The sequence below is a fragment of the Myxine glutinosa genome, chromosome 3 (assembly GCF_964187855.1).
Source record: "Myxine glutinosa chromosome 3, kmMyxGlut1.1, whole genome shotgun sequence".
Classification (NCBI taxonomy): domain Eukaryota; kingdom Metazoa; phylum Chordata; class Myxini; order Myxiniformes; family Myxinidae; genus Myxine; species Myxine glutinosa.
The window spans coordinates 139,299,836-139,320,613 of NC_136263.1; the positions used below are offsets into that span (position 1 = coordinate 139,299,836).

General features: G+C 42.8%; 1 protein-coding gene across 10 annotated transcripts in view; it reads left to right on the forward strand.

Moving 5' to 3' along the window:
• Window positions 1-844: 844 nt before the first annotated feature.
• LOC137423167 (Friend leukemia integration 1 transcription factor) overlaps window positions 845-20,778 on the forward strand; it is a 47,568-nt gene continuing 27,634 nt past the window's right edge. For 2 of the 10 annotated variants that reach the window (XM_068110023.2, XM_068110027.2), the window contains exons 1-4: window positions 845-1,572; window positions 4,952-5,148; window positions 13,204-13,346; window positions 13,671-13,874. In XM_068110023.2, coding sequence (XP_067966124.1) covers window positions 1,555-1,572; window positions 4,952-5,148; window positions 13,204-13,346; window positions 13,671-13,874 — 562 coding nt within the window. In that variant the 5' untranslated portion in view covers window positions 845-1,554. Of the gene's footprint in view, window positions 4,321-4,951; window positions 5,149-13,203; window positions 13,347-13,670; window positions 13,875-20,778 lie in introns of all 10 variants that reach the window. The other 8 variants (XM_068110022.2, XM_078774601.1, XM_068110026.2 and 5 more) reach the window with 8 other exon arrangements.

Here is a 20,778-nt window from a genome sequence, read left to right on the forward strand (position 1 = left end):
GAACCTGGTCTCATGCAGGGCAAAAACAATTCCAAAATGATTTTAAAAAAAAACAAATACTATAGAACGGCACTCAGCAGAGAGCATACCTCCACCGGGTTGGCCATATCACTCAATGGTGAAGAATCACTTAAAAAATTAAATAATTCTCATATCCGAATCCATATTCAGATCTTCACCAAAATCGAATCTATTCTTCTTTGTCACACATACAACCTGTCCACCAAGTGTCGTCCAAATCCATCCATAAGTTTTTGAGATATCCCACAATGTATAGTTTTTGGTCCTATCTCCCAATCGTGAAGAATCACTTAAAAAATTAAATAATTCTCATATCCGAATCCATATTCAGATCTTCACCAAAATCGAATCTATTTGTCCTTGCTACACACCCAACCTGTCCACTAAGTTTCGTCCAAATCCATCCATAACTTTTTGAGATATCCTGCTATGTATCGTTTTTGGCCCTATCTCCCAATGGTGAAGAATTACTTTAAAATTCTAGTAGCCAGATCCGAATCCGGATCTTCAGCAAAATCGAATAATGTCGTCCTTGTGAAATACGCTACATCTCTGCCAAATTTCGTCCGAATCCGTCCACAATTTTTTGAGATATTTTGTTCACAAACAAACAAACAGACAGGGGTGCAAATATAACCAAAGGTGGATGGAGGTAAACATTCTTCCGGTATATAAGGGGTATATACACCTGCTGTTCATTATGCCGAAAAGGTAATTGGTGGGAATTTGTTTGGACAACTTCATGCTAAAAGCCAATCGTCATGGAATTTTAGAAATAGGAGCGGAAAGTAAGGGTGCGAGTGAGTAAGGTAGGGGTGTGTTCACACTTAACATGAGCATCGAGAGGTAACACAGCGAGTGATGTTCGTCGGAACGCATGAGGGAATGCGCGGCGCACATACATCAAGTAACGGGTTAGATCATAGGGGCGGGGGCGCACAAAGGATCCACTACGAGCTCCGGCGCGCGTTGAGGACCGCGTGAAATCCGACGGCTCGAGGGACAGATGCAGTGTCAACTCTCGGACCCAGAAGCCGCAACGCCCTCCTTCATCGGGCCCGTACCATAGTGGAGCGATCCTGTCGCGGTATTTCCAGGAGCGAAGGGTCAGAGCCTGGCGCGGATGTTTGCGCGTCGAAGGGAAAACGCGTGCGCAGCAAAGGCGGGTGGGCTCCTGCGCTTTGATTGGGGAAAAAACACGCCTCTCTGGCCTGCTCTCCGAAGAGCTGTTTTGATGTTGGTCGAGCTCACAGCTGGCGACAAAAGATAGAGGCACGCGAACAATATCTGTAAATTAACATTGTTTGGGTTTCCTTATCTCGCCGCACCAAATATCCTGTTACATGAAATGCGCGCCAGTTCGACCAATAGGAAATAAGCTTCCTCTCTGGCGTGTGACTTCACTTCCCAAAATTAGCTAAATTTCATCCGGTTAAGTTTTCTGAGAGTAACAATTTCACAGCAATTAAGTGCAGTCCGTGTCATGTAAAGATTACAGTCCCGGCTCCCTCGCGACGTGGAACCTCGGACGGGATGGACGGAACCATTAAGGTGAGTGTGAGTGTGTGTTTGAGAGGGAGAGAGTGAGAGGGTGCGCGGAACCGCGCCCGGAGCGGTTTATCCCGGTTACCCGGTTTCCTTCTGTGCTAAATTTCCTTTTCCTTCTCATTACAATTCGATTCCGCCGCTTTTCATGGAACCACCACCGACGGGATGCCACGCGGTACGCCACTCTCGGCGGGAAGCGCGGGGGGTCACCATTTCGCTCGCGCGCATTCCACCCTCGCGCTGCGATGGTTGTTTTGTCGCGAGCGCAGCATTCCCCACGAATGGAAGTGCAGGGAATGTGTGCTTGGCTTACGCCCAGCGCACGAGGCAGCCGAGCTGTAATACGCCGATGCGTTGTGGGATACGCACCGTGGATGCCACGGCGCTTTGTGCAAGGACGGAATATTTATTATACTCATTTGATCGACGAGTTGTGGGGAGCTTATCCGTGTGGGCGCGTCTGTCGCCATTCGTATCGCTGAGTTGAGCGCCGCTCAAACTTCCTTTAATCTGTATCATTCCAAAATCGTTCGATTCCAGTGCAGCCTCGAGCCTTCCACAACCAAAATCATCGATTCCAGTGCAGCCTCGAGCCTTCCACAACCAAAATCGTTCGATTCCAGTGCAGCCTCGAGCCTTCCACAACCAAAATCGTTCGATTTCAGTGCAGCCTCGAGCCTTCAACAACCAAACTCGTTCGATTCCAGTGCAGCCTCGAGCCATCCGCAACCAAACTCGTTCGATTCCAGTGCAGCCTCGAGCCTTCAAAAACCAAAATTGTTCGATTCCAGTGCAGCCTCGAGCCTTCAACAACCAAAATCGTTCGATTCCAGTGCAGCCTCGAGCCTTCAACAACCAAAATCATTCGATTCCAGTGCAGCTTCGAGCCTTCCACAACCAAAATCGTTCGATTCCAGTGCAGCCTCGAGCCTTCAACAACCAAAATCGTTCGATTCCAGTGCAGCCTCGAGCCTTCCGCAACCAAAATCGTTCGATTCCAGTGCAGCCTCGAGCCTTCAACAACCAAAATCGTTCGATTCCAGTGCAGCCTCGAGCCTTCCGCAACCAAAATCGTTCGATTCCAGTGCAGCATTGATCCTTCCACAACCAAAATTGTTCCATTCCAGTGCAGCCTCGAGCCTTCCGCAAACAAAATCGTTCGATTCCAGTGCAGCCTCGAGCTTTCCACAACCAAAATCGTTTGATACCAGTGCAGCCTCGAGCTTTCCACAACCAAAATCGTTCGATTCCACTGCAGCCTCGAGCTTCCCACAACCAAAATCGTTTGATTCCACTGCAGCCTCGAGCTTCCCACAACCAAAATCGTTCGATTACATTGCAGCCTCGAGCCTTCCACAACCAAAATCGTTCGATTCCAGTGCAGCCTCGAGTTTTCTGCAACCAAAATCGTTCGATTCCAGTGCAGCCTCGAGCTATCCACAAGGTCGATTGAAAGGTTCACTCGTGTGTCTTGCTCACAGACGGGACTCCGATGGAATTGGGCGATGCATCGTATATAAAACGTGTACCAAAAACACCCGAGCGAATGAGCCACAACGACTGGGTCTCGCTGCGTCTGTCAGGGCAGGGCGGGTCAGGTTGAGGAGCCTTCTGAGTGGGTCGAGCCTACGGGACGATTCAGAGACGTCGAGACTGGGAGAACCAGACATTCTTGCTGTCCCTGACTCTGTGAGAACTACGTTTGGGGTCTCGGCGTGTCTGCTGCGGATCCATGGCGGGAGGAATGTGCTCCTTCAAGAGTCGTGACCATCGTGATGGATCGATGTTCGTAAGTTCGTGCTCAGGTACTTTATCGGTTCCCGGCAGGAGTTTCCGCGGAGCATCATCCCGTTTCCTGAGAGATTTCCTCCCTGCTCGTGTCGAGGTGCAGGGTCATCATTCCGTGCGCGCATGTTCATCCCGCTCACCCTAGCACTCCCCGTCCTTCTCTCGGTCACGAAGCCGTGGCACCAGCCTCGATTTTCCATTAGATTTCCGTCTTTATCGCAACGAGAAACAAACGTGTTACCAAATCGGACGCTTTGCGACAATTCTGTCGCTGATCGGTCTGGCTGAGCAAGCCGAGCCGACTGGACTGACTTCGATCAAAGCAATCAGCAAATTGACAGGGCTGGAGGGCCGGCAAGTGTGAATCTCGCTTGGAGGGGATAAAGCAGAGACGAAGGTCTTTCGGCCCTGCGCCCTGGGTCGGAGCAGAGACGAAGCTCTTTCGGCCCTGCGCCCTGGGTCGGAGCAGAGACGAACTTCTTTAAGCCCTGCGCCCTGGGTCGGAGCAGAGACGAACCTCTTCAGGCCCTGCGCCCTGGGTCGGAGCAGAGACGAGCTTCTTTAGGCCCTGCGCCCTGGGTCGGAGCATAGACGAGCTTCTTTAGGCCTTGCGCCCTGGGTCGGAGCAGAGACGAACCTCTTTAGGCCCTGCACCCTGGATCGGAGCAGAGACGAACTTCTTTAGGCCCTGCGCCCTTTTGCCGGAACAGAGACGAACCTCTTTAGCCCCTGCGCCCTGGGTCGGAGCAGAGAAGAACTTCTTTAGGCCCTGTGCCCTGGGCTGGAGCAGAGACGAACTTCTTTAGGCCCTGCGCCCTGGGTCGGAGCAGAGACGAACCTCTTTAGGCCCTGCACCCTGGGTCGGAGCAGAGACGAACCTCTTTAGGCCCTGCGCTCTGGGTCGGAGCAGAGACGAACCTCTTTAGCCCCTGCGCCCTGGGTCGGTGCTCACCAGGGTGTATGGTGGGTTGACGCGTCCTGAGAAGTACCTGTGCTCATGATGGATTTCTGTTAGCTTTACATGTTAGCTATTGTTGCTGTTAGCTCTTTACCTGTTCTGTTTCCTGTTAGATTTAACAGCAGTTTTGTTTTCGTTTACATTATATTTAAGTGGCAGTTTCATCATCCTCTATTAAATCCATAATATTGAAACTTCATGCATATATATATATATATATATATATATATATATATATATATATATATATATATATATATATATATATATATATATATTACTGTGAATCCTAGCAGATAGGAATTATGGGCAATTTTTTTGATTCATTCATGAGTAATTTGTGATGCATTTTATTTTATTTACAAAAAAGTGTAAAATATTCATTATTGTATTGCGTAACAGTCTGAAGTTCTTGTAGGGACAATGACGTGCTGAGTTGCTCTGCGTTTTGGAGACGAATGTTGCATCCGTTGGTGAATAACATGCGTATGCTTGATCTGGCGCAAGATTATGCGAAGGTTTACCAAAGACCGTTGAAATCCTTGGGTGGGTTCAAACCGCAGGCGAGTTGGACAACGAACATTAGTGCACAACTGCTCAAATTCCCCCACTTTCCCCCCTCCTAAACCCCAACAGGAGGCGCTGTCCGTGGTGAGTGGCGAGCCGGCCCTATACGAGCCCCCATACAACACGGGCAAAGGCGATATGAACCCCTCATCTGCAGGGGGGTTCGCACCAGGCACGCGTCTCAGCTCGTCATGCCAGAGCGATTGGATGTGCACAGTGGGAAGAGTGAACATCAAGCGCGAGTGCGAACAAATCAACGGAACAAGGTGAGGAAAGGAAGAGATCTGCACAAGTCAGTACCCCAAACCACCTATCCAGTGGGTGTGATGGGTAAAATGGTCATTGGGGTCTTACAAAGGTTTGCAATTTGCTATTTATTATCCTCATCATCAATATTTGCTCTTGCAGGAGCAAATCATTCAAATTGATGAATGGCTTCCATATATGATGCACCTGATTTCATATATGATGCACAATCTCTGGATTTCATTGCACCTGCTATGGGTGCACGGCAAATGAGACATCAACGTTATATACCGGATTTCATTGCACCTGCTATGGGTGCATTAATACAAGAAATTCCAACGATTTTTATTCATATACATCAGTATGCATTGCTACTATGGAAATATTTTTCTTACTAATTATTTGTACTTACACAATGAAAAGTGAAAATAAATAACCTTGGAATCTCTCGGAATATTTAATGTATCTCATTGCTGGACCCATGGACAATAGCAGTCTCCACTAATACTTATACAGACCCCACCAATACTTATACAGACTCCTCTAATACTTATATAGTCTCCTCTAATACTTATACAGACTCCTCTAATACTTATACAGTCTCATCTAATACTTATACAGATTCCTCTAATACTTATACAGACTCCACTAATACTTATACAGAGCCCACCAATACTTATACAGACTCCTCTAATACTTATACAGTCTCCTCTAATACTTATACAGACTCCTCTAATACTTATACAGTCTCATCTAATACTTATACAGACTCCTCTAATACTTATATAGTCTCCTTTAATACTTATACAGACTCCTCTATTACTTATACAGACTCCTCCAATACTCATACAGACTCCCCTAATACTCATACAGACTCCTCTAATACTCATACAGACTCCTCTAATACTTATACAGACTCCTCTAATACTTATACAGTCTCCTCTAATACTTATACAGTCTCCTCTAATACTTATACAGTCTCCTCTAATACTTATACAGTCTCCTCTAATACTTATACAGTCTCCTCTAATACTTTTACAGACTCCTCTAATACTTTTACAGACTCCGCTAATACTTTTACAGACTCCGCTAATACTGATACAGACTCTGCTAATACTTATACAGACTCCTCTAATAATTATACAGACTCCTCTAATATTTATACAGACTCCTCTAATACATATACAGACTCCTCTAATACTTTGACAGACTCCTCAAATACTTATATAGACCGCTCTAATACTTATACAGACTCCTCTAATACTTATACAGACTCCTCTAATACTCATACAAACCCCTCTAATATGTATACAGGCTCCTCTAATACTTATACAGACTCCTCTAATACTTATACAGTCTCCTCTAATACTTATACAGTCTCCTCTAATACTTATACAGACTCCTCTAATACTTAAGCAGTCTCCTCTAATACTTATACAGACTCCTCTAATACTAGCAGTCTCCTCTAATACTTATACAGACTCCTCTATTACTGATATAGACTCCTCTAATACTTAACCGCCTAACGAACACGTAATATCAAAAACAGTGTCCGGTACGAGGGATCTCACTGTTCCATATATATATATATATATATATATATATATATATATATATATATATATATATATATATATATATATATATATATATATATATATATATATATATATATATATATATATATACATATATATATATATATATATATATATATATATATATGTTTAATATTGCAATGATTTCCGCCAATGAGCAGCCATTTAATTGTGGTGTACCATCAATTTATTGAAAGGATGGACCTTTTTCTAAAGAATATAAACCTGACGAGCCTGCTAGATAGTCAAATATGGTACCATGCTAAATGTGTTGGCATTGCGTATTAATAGGTGCATCCGTGATCTTAGAACCGGCTGGCAGTTCTCCTCTTGAATTATTTTGCACATTTGTCAACTGTAAAGACATATATTTGTTCCCCCTCTCTGTTTATTAATTGATGGTAATGATATGAATTAATTGATCTGCCGATACTCTCACAATTCCCTCTTTTACTATTGCTATGTAATTTGCCAGGGGAAGCATTTGTGTCCGAAGGTTCTTCATGTATGCTGCAGTACTTCCTGACTCCATACTGGCTTTTTGTTTGATATCAACTCTTTAGTTTTCCTGATAGTGACATCACTCTGAAATTGTCTTCCATGACTTGATGGAAACTTTTGCAAATCCTTGTGCCCCATTGCACTGCGTTTCACCAGGTAGTGAGACCTTTCCCCTTATGGCCCGATTTATGGATAGCGGATTGGAAAGATCATTACAATAAGGTACAAGTCTCAACTAAGAACTGGAGGCTCGGTGTGCAGTATTATACTGTCTTTGCGGTAAGAACTTCCCATAAAGCTCTTGTATCATCTGCTGTATTTTACGATAACAAAAATAAATAAATAACATAACATAACATACAGACTTACTATGAGTTTGACATCACTTATCGATAAAAATTGCTAGTTTTGTTTCTAATAAACATAAATGGTTGAAATGTTCTGAAGTTCAAGGAAACCCTTTGAATTTGACCTTAAACAAATTGTTACAAATACTGTGAAGTTGAAAAGCTTAAGAAACCAAGTAAATGGAATGTGGGGACACTTGGCCAAATCTAATGTTTCCCTTTGGTTTTATATCTGATCCTTTGTCATATTTTCTAGCATGAAGCAACAATTGTTTTTAAAAAGCAATCAATGACTAATAACCATAGAATAATGTATACACTATACAGTACATATCATCTGAAGAATGGTGCATGTGCTGAGCTTCATGACAGAGATAACACATAGTTCATTGTGCAAATGTCTGCTACAGCAGGCCAAGAAGCTAACATGCATGATATTAGTCATGAAAGCAAGTTGTTTTGACACCTCTGTGAGGTTTCAAAACAGATCATGGATAAGGGAGTAATATTGATCCCTTAGGTCAGTGGTGTGGGCACAAGACAAAAAAAACCGGCTAAAGGTGGGGTGTGGGAGTGGTGGGTGGAGGGTGTCATTAGGTTTCCTCCTTGAAGGCCTAGATCAAACGACATGACCAGATAGAGTAATGAAGTGTCTTATACAGGTGAGAGAAGAGTGCAATGAAGGAGCAGAGGTGAACAGATAACATTGACTTTAGATAAAGATTAAGGGATGGAGAATAGACCATCAGCCCGGGTAAGCCAGTGAGCGATGCATTGCGGAGATGGCAGATGGGTCAAAAAACAACAGAGCGGTAAAAAACGAAAATTTGGCCCTGGAACTTTGCATCATAATGATAGATGTGAAGGATTCTCAAAGGCTTTGATTGCATAGCATGGAGAGGTGGCAGGTAGGATACTCGGTCTCTGATCGAAACACTCCATCTAAAGGCCTTGTATGCCATGAGTAGTTGGGTAGCATGAAAAGACTTGGTATGATGGAAAATGCACCGCTGGTATCTGGCTTTGGAAGTCAGTTTATGGTGTGGCTAAGCCTAATACCCAGGAGGTTTATCCAAAGAAGCTGACACGTTAGGTATGTTTACTAAAACAGAGCTTAGGCCTGAAAACTACCATATGAGACTCCAGATGTCAGGGGGATGGTGGAAGTAATGCCACGATTAAAGGCAGCTAATTTCTTGGGCAGGTGAAGAAAGTCAGCCAGGATTAATAAGGCGATTCCTGCTTAAAGACCATATACTATAACCTATCAGAGGCATATGGCTGTTCTGTTTGCCATACTGTGAAAATCTAACAGCGGACTCTATCAAAGACATTCAGACAGAAACATGTGTTGTTGTAAAAAGTGATATTGTTATTGCTAAAATGCTGTCGTCCTTATGCACTAGATGTAAAAGCACTTGGAAGAGAAATTGGAAGCAGGATTTATTTGTCTCGAGCAAAGACTTCTTTTGTTTAAAGCATTTTGCATCATTATCAGAGTGCTCTCTATGGAGAGATGGTGCAGAAAAAATATCGCTCCCATTCGATACATACAAAACTAAAATTGGAGTTTTTTCTCTAAAAAGTCTCGTTCGCGACATACGAGAGCATACCTGGTCTGCTCAGCTGATTGTGGAGGCAGGGATCACTGCTCGGTACTCCAGACCAAGGAAAAACCAAAAAAAGCAAAAAACAGAGATCGGTCCAAACCAGAAAATCCTCTTCTCATTCATCATCATAATAATCATTTTCAGACGACATCTTTCCGAGCTGCCTCTCAATGGCAATGACTCTGGTACCATCCGACAGAGTTTTACTTCGTGCAGCATTCCCTGCTATCATAATTTTAATAGCTTGAAAGGATTCCCTGAAAATTACACGAAACTGCATTCCTTTGTGAAGGAATAGGAAGGGAATAAAGGGGTGGGCGGGACTACGACTGTCATTCAGGGCGGAGCTGCGAGACACATTTGCTCATATGTACTATTTAGAATGTTAGATTGTCTATGAAGTATGAACAGTACCAATAGAATGTAAGCATATCAATACATGTTTTACGACAACATTTGTAAATCAGTAGAAGAACATCTATATATATATTTCTAAAGAAAGTAAAGAAACAAGTAATTAAAACATTTTAGAAAATGCAAAAGGTTGTAGGTATGGTACTCCAAAAGGTATGTAAACAAGGTAGGGATGATCACAAGAAATGATCATGTGAAACCATCCCGAACAACCCCAGAAAATATATAAACTATGTATGTGCGTGTGTTTTATCACATATGTTAATGTTATTATTATTTATTTTTTTCTCTTTCTTTTTCTCTTTCTTTTTCTCTCTCTCTCTCTCTCTCTCTCTCTCTCTCTCTCTCTCTCTCTCTCTCTCACCCAACACACACACACACACACACACACACACACACACACACACACACACACACACACATATATACATATGCCTACATACACTACTCACAATAAGTTAGGGATATTGTGGGACTGAGTTTATTTTTTTTATAGGGGTTAGGGTATTGAAATCAAGAATGCTGTGTTTTTTCACACTCATTAATAACCATAGAATTAGGAGCAACAACCTTTTTCAACATAATTAATACACAAAATCAACCACACCGAAGAACCTGCCAATATCCCTAACTTATTGTGAGTAGTGTACATACATACATACATACATACATGCACACACATATACACACACATATACACACACACACACACACACACACACACACACACACACACACACAATGTCTTTTCTAGGGACAACCATTATTAAAAGAAAGATGTAGGGATGGTCTCACACTTTCAGATGATCATTTCTTGTGATCTTCCCAACCTTGTTTCCATACAATGGGCTTAACTTGTGCCCCGATAAACAGCACACGTTGTTATGTTACATCTTAACTGTGTCACATTTTAATGTTAGTGTGCATTGAATTATATTTCTGAGGAAATCAAGTGGAGATTAAGTGACACGTGTTTCAAATTGTGTTCTGAACAGAGCATTTCTGTCATGATGATGGTTTCCCAGGTTCTATCCTCATACTTGTTGATTTATTTCATCGTCTTTAATTTCCAGGTCGTCCATATAAAATGATGAGTGATTTGTCCTACTTTCCAGGTCCTGCATGCATGAACTTTAGATGATTTAAAAATAAACCTACATAATAAAGCTATCTTGACAGTCCTGCGCGGCCATATCAATAAATTTTCCAATTTTCCAAATTTTCCACAATTCAACAATTGTGACCTCACAGTCACAATTCAGAAGCGTTCATGGGTCAACACTCAATCATTAATTTATTGTGTTGTTTTGTGAAATCTCATTTCAGATTCACCAACATTTATGCACACTTTATAATTAAACCTCTATTTTTACTGTGAGACTCAAAGAGGAACCACAGTCTTTCTGGAAGATACACAAGAAAACACCCATAGTACGATGGAAATATACTTCGTAGAGAACGAGGAAGGGAAAGAAGTCCTGATGATAATGATATTGGTATTAAAAAAAAAGAAAGTCAAAAAGACAATGGGAATTGAGACTGAATACGCATTTTATTTAACAATAAATTTAACAAATGCAAGAGACGAAGAGTTGAAACAAACATATACCAGAGGATTGGTCAAGTGATGGCACACAAGGTTATTTTTCTTTTTGGACTTGTGTTGCTTCTAATGGAGAAGAAGATGGCTGGTTTGTAGTTGTCAGATTTTCAGGCCTTTTTGTGGATAGAGATGACTTCCTTGGTTATGAGAGGATGCTTTGAAAATGAGGAAAATGATGAGCCGGCACTAGCAGAGCTCGAATCGGGCAATTTGTGCCAATGACCTAAGATCAATTGGGAGAGATTTATAACCCAAGCTTTTAAAATCTTGCTCGCCGAGATTTGTCTGCATAGGAAAGGCAGAAAGAATTGGCTACACACAGCTTGGGATAATTAATATAGAGTCAAAGCATTTCCTTGAGACGCATCAATTAGAGCAACTAACTATCAGAACAAGTGAGAATGCCAGTAGTATAAGTTATTGTCATTAGTGGAATCATATTAGTTGTGGGCATCAAAGCTGTTTTTTTTAGCTGCGACGAGCAGCTCTATGAGAGCACCGCGTTGTTGTTCTTGTTGTTGGGGTGCCTTTTTGAATAGCGCATGCGCATACACTCGGACGTGCGTTGGTATGAGGTAAGAACATCGCGGACTAAAATCGCGATTTGTTTGAAGAAACCAGAATAAATTTAGCAACAAAGACAACATGAATGTTTTCATATCAATCTCGTTTCACAGAACTTGACACAAATTAGGTGTAATTATTGAATAGCGCATGCGCATACACTCGGACTTCCCCTACCGACCAAGCCCGTTTCAAATTATCCCTCTGCCACCCAGAATTAACATTAATAAATAACATTAATGAATTAACATTAACATTAACAGAAATAACATTCACGTCCATACATTATATGGAATCAGTTGATGAAGCATGTTGCGTCGCAAAACAAAGGACAAGACCAGAACTGAAAGACAAAAGGACGCCAGTGCATGCATATAATTTAATGACTGGTCGAATTTGGTAGCGCATATTGCAACAGATATCCTCATGATTCTACACGTCGCAGCTGGTGACCATACTGTGGTCATTTTTTTCTTGTTTTTTTTTGGATACAAGATTGAGGCTCGTGTAAGAGCTAACATTAATCACGAAAAGACAAACTGACACATAAAACATATAATAAGGGGAGCGGGAGAAGATGGGGAGAGAGTGGGAAGCACACAAGTACAACAGCAGAGAACAGGGACATCGGGAGATCTGTGGGAGGGAGAGGGCTTGGGGGGAGGAGGCATGGGAATGGGGTGGGGGGGGGGGGGGGTGGGAGAGGTATAAAACACATGGACACTGCTAGGACTTCCAGGAAAGCTGTATTTGAACATGAAATTCAGACTACTTAAGGGGCTCCTATATGCTTTTGATGTGCTCACTAACTCTGTATGTGTCTTCATTGAGAAGAAGATGTGAATGGTACCATAACCCTGAATTTCTACCGCTCACATATCCTTCTAAATTTAACTTGACAAAAGTTGTGAATGCAACAAGCTTTGGATAAGGGAGGAATACAAAGACAACTAGAACAGAACTCGTTAGAGTGCATACAGTACCTCCACCACGCTAAACAGTTTGTTTTGTATCTCACTGATAGGCCAGATCTGGATCCAGACCTCAACCAAACTCTAATCGGCTTGTTCTTGTCATCTACCCAACTTATCAACCAAGTTTTGTCATAATCCGTCAACAACTTATTGAAATATCATGCTATGTATCGTTGTTTGCCCCATATCTCAATGGTGAAGAATCATGTAAAAAATTTCCTATCCAGATCCTGATCTTCACCAAAATCTAATCAATTCTTCCTTGTCAAACTTCCAACCTCTCCACCCAATTTCGTCCGAATCCATCCATAACTTTTTCTGACATCCTTCTCACAAACAGACAGGGGTGAAAGCACAAGGCCCGTCCACCCACCTTTGGTAGTGGACGGAATTAAGTTGTACTTTTGCTAAGTTGTACTTTTGAAAAGTTTGTGGACTAATCTTGTTCCATGTCTCTCCACTAGGGAATCTCCCGTGGACTGCAGCCTTGTAAAACGTGGAAAGTTACCAGAACCTGGTGCGGGGTCCTATGGTCAATGCCTGGATGAGAAGCCTGTTCCTGCTCCGAATGTACCCCCGACGGAGCGTCGAGTCATTGTACCTGCAGGTCCTGCACACACCCCCGTGGGAATGTCGTAATTTTCCCATTGTTCAAGTAAACATTCCAAACCCTGCTAAATATCCCTCTTACTCCATTTTTCTCTCCAGCCATTTTGTATTTGTTCACCCTCTGCTGCTATGCAACATATTTCACCTAAACATCATCGGTTTAAATGTTTTCTGCCCTTAAACTCCACGAGTTTAAACTTAAACACCATCATATTCTTCGAGGCTCATTAGCTCTACTTCTGCAGTGACACCAGCCAACTGTTACTCTTCTCCAATTGTCATGAGGTTATAACCTTATCACTAATTTTACATGAACCCACAGATCCGACACTGTGGAGCTGCGATCATGTAAGGCAGTGGCTGGATTGGGCTGTGAAGGAGTACAGCCTGGCAGAAGTAGAGCCTGGCTTATTCCAGGGCATCGATGGCAAAGAGTTGTGCAAGCTCACCAAAGATGAACTCGCTCGCCTCACCTCACCCTACAATGCTGAAGTGCTGCTGTCGCATCTCACCTACCTCAGGGAAAGTAAGTCTCCCAAACCTCATCCTGACCACAAACCCCAGACTTCCTTCCAAACTGTGCTATGTGCATCCACGAAAGCCCAACACCACTTTCCTCATTTTCCATCTTACAGCTGTGTTGTTTCCCTAAATGTGATGGCTCCATGTTTTACGTTTAACTGGTAGTAGATAATATCTAAACATTTGTTTTGTTTTGGATATGTTCATATTTGCATTACTTCTGTTATTCATTAATGATTTATAAATGTAGATTCAATTTTTTTGGGTATACAAAATGGCGGCTCATTGAAGGGAAAATATTTTGCATAGATATTTTTTTCATATCCTGGGAATTTAAGCTGATTTTAATGATTAAAAATAATCTTTAATATGCTTCAACATAGTTTTAAACACAAAAAGGTTTCACCATTTAAACTCATCGATCCCTATCCTTTGAATTTGCCATCGTTTTTAGAATTACCATGTTAACTAGTCCTGAATAGGCCTGTATATTTTTTGTGGGTCTTCTATGGGCATGGTGGCCCAGTGGTAAGGACACCCCTGAGGTTGTAGTGGTTGTGGGTTCAATGAATTGGTATTAATGATTTGGAGTCAAATCTCCTGGAACCTGAGAAGCTCTTGGGGAATAATCATGTTACCATTTGATTGATCAATAAAAATCCAGCTGGCTCACTCATCACCTTCAGGGAGATGGTGTTATACCTTGTTGAGTTAGATGCAAGTATCTTTAGCTTAAGAGTGGAAGAGAAGCCTCGTGAGAAGATTTGGAATGGTGGGAGTGAGAGAGAAAAAAGGAGGTTGTTACACGTGGTACTGGAAAACAAGTGGCAATCAGCGGAAGCATCCATCTTGTGTCGTATCATTATTAACTGTCTTTTCCAAGTCATCTTTGTATCCACCGCTAGTCTAGAAGAACCTGGCATATGAAAAGCACTGCTGCTGGATTTGGATACGACTTGTGAGTCTGGATGGGGAGTTGTGTAGGGGATAGATGAATGTAGCTTTTGGGTTCTGAGAGGAGTAATGGCAGGAAGCTGAAGGCGACAAGGTAGGAGTGACTAAAGCTGGTCTTGGCACAGTGCCCCTTCACTTCTGGAAAAAACGAATTGCACGGTTGTAGGTTTACTATGGGGCACAGTAAAGCACGAGCCAAAATGATGGAAGTGATGCCAGGTGCACAGGCTGTGGGTGGGGAGTTTTATATGTAGAGGAAAGTGAGTGGCGTGCATGTTAAAAGAAGTAAGGTGACATTTATACCTGGTGCTTCTTTTGTGAGTCACCCAGTGGATGAAAGGGCTTGTGGTACAGCAATAAATGTGTAGTTGATTCAATAATAGACTCAGCGTAAGTTTGAATATTTGCTCTTATGGTCAAAACATAGAGGGAGTGAGATATGAAGAAATGGATAGAGATTTGAAGCCTTCAAACATATTTGGCTCTTATATGCAAGAGCTGTAAAAGAGATTGATCTTGGAATGGAACGAGTTTGGTTGTCACTCTATGTCAGTTACTCCTCTGTTGTGTCACTTTGTGTGGATGGCAACACAAATCAGCCATAGAAATAAGAGCCAGGCCAGTGCGCAAACTTGCATGGCACTTGGTCGAGAGCATACCTCCGTCAGGCTGACAGTTTACATTTTGTATCTGAACGATAGGCCGGATCTATATCCGGACCTGAACCATAATACAATTGGCTTGTTCTCATCACCTAACCAACTCATCCACCTAGTTTTGTCATAATCCATCCACAACCTTTTGAAATATCAAGCTACATATCGTTTTGGCCCTATCACTCTATGGCATAGACAGACAGACAAACAGACACGGGTGAAAACATAGCCTCCGTCCACCTTCGGTAATAATTTGTTTTTATTACCTCTATGTTTTATCACCGAAAACTTCGCACCTCTATATCTCTGAAACCGCTCCATGGAAAAATTTGAGACCTGGCTCATTGTCAACTACTCCCCATGGGGAATAAGATATGTTAATGATGATGTCATCGGTACCTTCGTTATGACGTCATAATTCGACAAACAAAACACTTATCCATCCGATCATTATTTAAAAATTTTCAGCAACTGTTGGTCTGATGGACACGAAATTTTCACCATAGGAGCGCCTCCTCGTTTAGAATATTTTAATGATAATCGTGACGTCATAGGTCATGTGGTACAGGCGCCATCTTGGATAAAGCGAAAAAAATATTTATATATATAAACCGAAAATAATTTATTACCTTCGGCAGAGGTAATAAAACAAAGAAATGGACCTAAGGAGAAAGGTTACTGCCTTGACTACCAGCTTGACGAGGCCTGATCGATTCTTAGAAATCTCTTCCGTGAATATGGGGAGAATGTCCGGTTTGTGGTATGGCCCGCACTAAGCTAAAAGCATGTTGACAATGCCCTAAGGAAACTCTACCAGAGTATGGGATATGATGGAGCAGAGAGCTCAGGAAGCATACAAAATTGCTCCTATTTAATTATGGACCAAATAATTCCCTTTCTTTTGCTCTGACAGATTTTCCAAGTTGCAAATGAAGAGGAGTCACCTGAGAAAAGAGGATTAGATGGGGTCCAAAAGGTTCAGAAGCTCTTGGAAGGATGGTCTCACAAGTGTATATCTATGACTTCAAGCAAGGATGGGTTCACCTGGCGGTCAAGTTGCAATGAGTTTGGTCACCTTTCTAGTGATTGTCGTCAAACGAAGTCTTCATCCACCTTGCCGAGGAAGATAGTCAGAAATCTGGGGCAGACCCTTTTTATGGAGCACCATCTGATTGGAATCATATTGGCCCCAATGATTGAAGAAGATGGAGATGGTTCAAATATTTTCATGAGAAGAGTTGGAGAGGGAGACAATACATGTGACTACAGTGCAGCCTTGAGAGCGTGACATGTTTGCGTTTGAATGACATTGACTCAATGGTGATGATTGTTCATCCTGAAGTTCTACACCTAGAAAGGGAAGGAAAGGCTCGCACAATTAGTCTCAGAACTAGACAAATGAAAACCGTCACCATTGAAATAATCCCAGGATGATGCATTGATCTGACAGCACCAAAATAAAAGTAATATGCCTGGAGAGAAGTCTCATATGGTAATTCAAGAAATGAGGCAGTATGGCATTGTCTAACAATCACCCAGCTTCACCGATGGTGTGCTGCACTTTCTTGTGAGAATGCAAAGGGAAAGAAGAGAGTTTTGGTTTACTTTCTTCAAGCTTTGTAGAAGGTTCATCAAAATTGAGTCACCACAAGGAAACCACTAGCCATTATTAAAGCCATGATTCCACTACCATGTCGTACTATAATTCACAGACAGGTGTGTGTTTCCTTGTTTGTGTGTCTTGTGCGCTACTCCTCCAACAGCTTTGTGCTGATTACATCCAGACTTGCTACATAGGATCAGCATGACCCCGAGTAGTGAATAGGTGTGTTTTTATCATTGCCGGTGGGATTGAGGAGGAGGGAGGGACCGCAATTTGTCTATGTAAATGTGTATGGTGAAGCGCCACCTCCAGGTGGGTGAGGGTATTAGAAGTCCCCAACCTTTACAGTACAGTGTTCCTGTCCCCACCTTTTTAGGTGTAGTGAGGCGTTTTGAATTATACGCAGCAGGCATGTTTTTGCTTCATGCGCATAGCCCGGGTTACTTTTCAGTTGTGTATGACAGAGAGAGACCACCTTTGGAAGCAATTTTTCCCCGCAGAGCAGGGGTTGGCCTTTTTTGGGCACCTTGGTCCCCTTTTTGAAGCAATGTTTTATGGCCGGATGCCCTTCCTGCCGCCAACCCTGTTAGTCGTCTCTTGTGACACGCAGGGAATTACCAGTGAGAATTGGTACTCAATTTGCCGACCATGGAAGGATGACAGGCTGAGTCAACCTCCCTGGCGTTAATTCAGCGATCGACCGGGATTCGAACCCAGGATCCGAGGATCCCAAGCCGGCACCCTAATCGCTAATTAAGTCTATGCACTGCCCAAATAAAGGTATGTATCAGAAGAACGTGTTACATGCTTGGAACAAGAGGGCAGGTACTCTGCGAGTCTACATAATCAACCATTCCTGCTATGCTGAGGACAGCCCAGAAGAACAATTTTCCTGCTGTCTGTAGTGACTGCAACAGTATCAGTTTGCGGTTTAGCACTGTCTTGGAAAGAGCTAATGCCTGGTGTTGGCTTAACGGTTAAGGTGGCTGACTTAGATCCTTAGAGTCTTGAGTTTGAGCCCCCTTTCGTTCCATTGAAATAACATCAGGTGTGTTGACTCAGCCTGTCATCCTTCCGATGGCAGCAAAATGAGGACCAGCTTACTGGGGCAATAAGACATTTGAGTATCCTGCATCGGATTGAGGATCCATCCAGTATTGTAATCCTTAGCCAAAGAAACTGCCTCGCAACCCCATGCAGTTCATGGCATGAAACGAATGGTTATTATTGTTACCTCCACCACCAAAGGTTGATGGAGGTTTTGTTTTCACCCCTGTCTGTCTGTCTGTTTGTCCGTTTGTTTGTGAACAATATATCTCAAAAAGTTGTGGACGGATTCGGACGAAACTTGGTGGACAAGTTGCATGTGTAATAAGAAAGAATCGATTCGATTTTTGGTGAATATCTGAATATTTGGGATATTATAATTATTTAATTTTTTGTGATTCTTCACCATTGAGTGACAGGGCTAAACCAACGTATACCATGATATCTCAAAAAGTTATGGACGGATTTAGACGAAACTTGGTGGACCGGTTGTGTGTGTGAAAAAGGAAGAATCGATTCAATTTTGGTGAAGATCCGGATCCGGATCCGGCTCGTATAAATTTTAAAGTGATTCTTCACCATTGGGAGATTGGGCCACAAACGATACATAGCAGGATATCTCAAAAAGCTGTGGACGGATGATTTTGATTAAATGTGATTCTGTATTGTGATTTTCTGGTCTACTCTAGGATACAAAACGTAAACTGTTCACCTGGCGGAGGTATGCTCTCTACTGAGTGCCGTTCTAGTTATTATTTGGAAAGAGCCACACTAATGCCAATGCCCTTTATTTAAACTGTGGGGAAATTATTGATGCCACTCCTATGAGCAGTAGGATTAAGGAGACAAATAAATCCAGATCTGTGCAACCAATTTGCAGGACGAGATAAACCTTTGGGATGAACTTCTGTTGGACACCTGGATTTGTATTTGCTATGGAGATGCAAACCTTGTAAGAGACTGATTGAGGAATAGGGTCCTTGGTTGAGGATGGTAGAGCGACCATCTTGGGCTGCCGTTGCCTCCATGAATCTTGAAGTCGAGGCACTCTGGTCTCAATGGGATACCTTGGCCCTGTATGATGTAGTACCTTTTCTAAATTAGCAGAACTCGGCTGGTGATTATTCTTGTTGGCAGATTTGGTGATGCCAGGGTCCCTGAAGGATACAGTGCTGCGAGTTGTTCACAACTTGCCCTCTGTGAGGCACTTCGGCATGAACAAAAACTTCGCTCAGGTTAGGCTGAAGTACGATTGAAGTCCGTGCATACCGACATGCGGAGTCTTGATCTGGTTGCTAAAACATCTGCACAGTCTGGAAAGCACCACCGTGCCAGTTTCAAGCTCCAATGCAGTCGTAGAACATTGCACCACCCCTCCCCAACCCAATCAGTGTGTATCAATGGACATCATTGACCCACGACGAACAATGGTGAAAGGAAACAGAGTTGTCTTCATAGTGATGGGCTCTACTTAATGTGGCCATTGTCTTAGGCACGGCCAGATCAGAGTGCTACAATTATTACCAATGCAGTAGTCACTGGATTACTTTCACAATTCTGTTTGCCAGTGGAACTGCATACCGCATAATTATCTATGTAGGAACGTCGAACTGGATTTTCTTCCAAGAGGTATTCAGTGTATGGGATACTCGCAAGAGGTACACTTCTGTGATGCACCCCATCTCAACCCCAAATCTTATCTATCCCAAATAACCCTATCTAACCGAACCCAATCTCTTCTTGCAGATGAGTTAGGGTTAGGGTTAGGGTTAGGGTTAGGGTTAGGGTCAGGGTTAGAGTTAGGGTTAGGATTAGGGTTAGGATTAGGATTAGGGTCAGGGTTAGAGTTAGGGTCAGGGTTAGAGTTAGGGTTAGGGTTAGGGTTAGGGTTAGGGTTAGGGTTAGTGTTTTCTACGCACCAGTCGAAAGAAGAGCTGAAAAGCTCTTTTCTTGTTTGTTCATCCCTTGCTCATTGTGTCCAAATGCTGCCCCACTCTCAGTTTGATGCCTTTTACCCTCTGTCACCTCATTCTTCCATTACCCTCGATCATGCATATAAAAATATTTAGATGTTTGATTGATAGATAGTTTACTGGATGGCAGTCCAATAATGCATGGATCACACTTCTGCATCACGAATGATTGGCACAGACCTGCTCACACCTGTGGATCTACCTTTTGGTAGCTAAGATGAGCTCGGATCTCTGGAATACCTCCAAAACCTTCAGGACCTTTTAGACATCATCCATGATTTTACTTGCTAGTATCTTGGGGAGGCATCTTTATATGGTGCCTGCTTTAAACTGCCCACTTTAAAACAATACTGAACCCCCTGATGTATTGCATTGCAACCCTCCCATCTACTTTCTCAATAATCCTGTCCAAGAAGTTCTGTCGCTCAAGCTTTTGGGTTTCACTATCTGCCATGATCTTTCCTGGGAAAACCACATTTCCAAGCTGGCCTCCAAAGCCAGTCGCCGACTGGGCATCCTCCGTCGTGTGAAGTCCTTCCTTGGCACACCTGAGCTCCTCACCACATGCAAGGCTTTCATCCGCAGCTCAATGGACTACTGCTCTCCCCTTTGGGCCGGTGCTCCTGCCTCACACCTAGCTCGGCTTCACGCTGTTGAAACCAAAGCTTCCAGAAT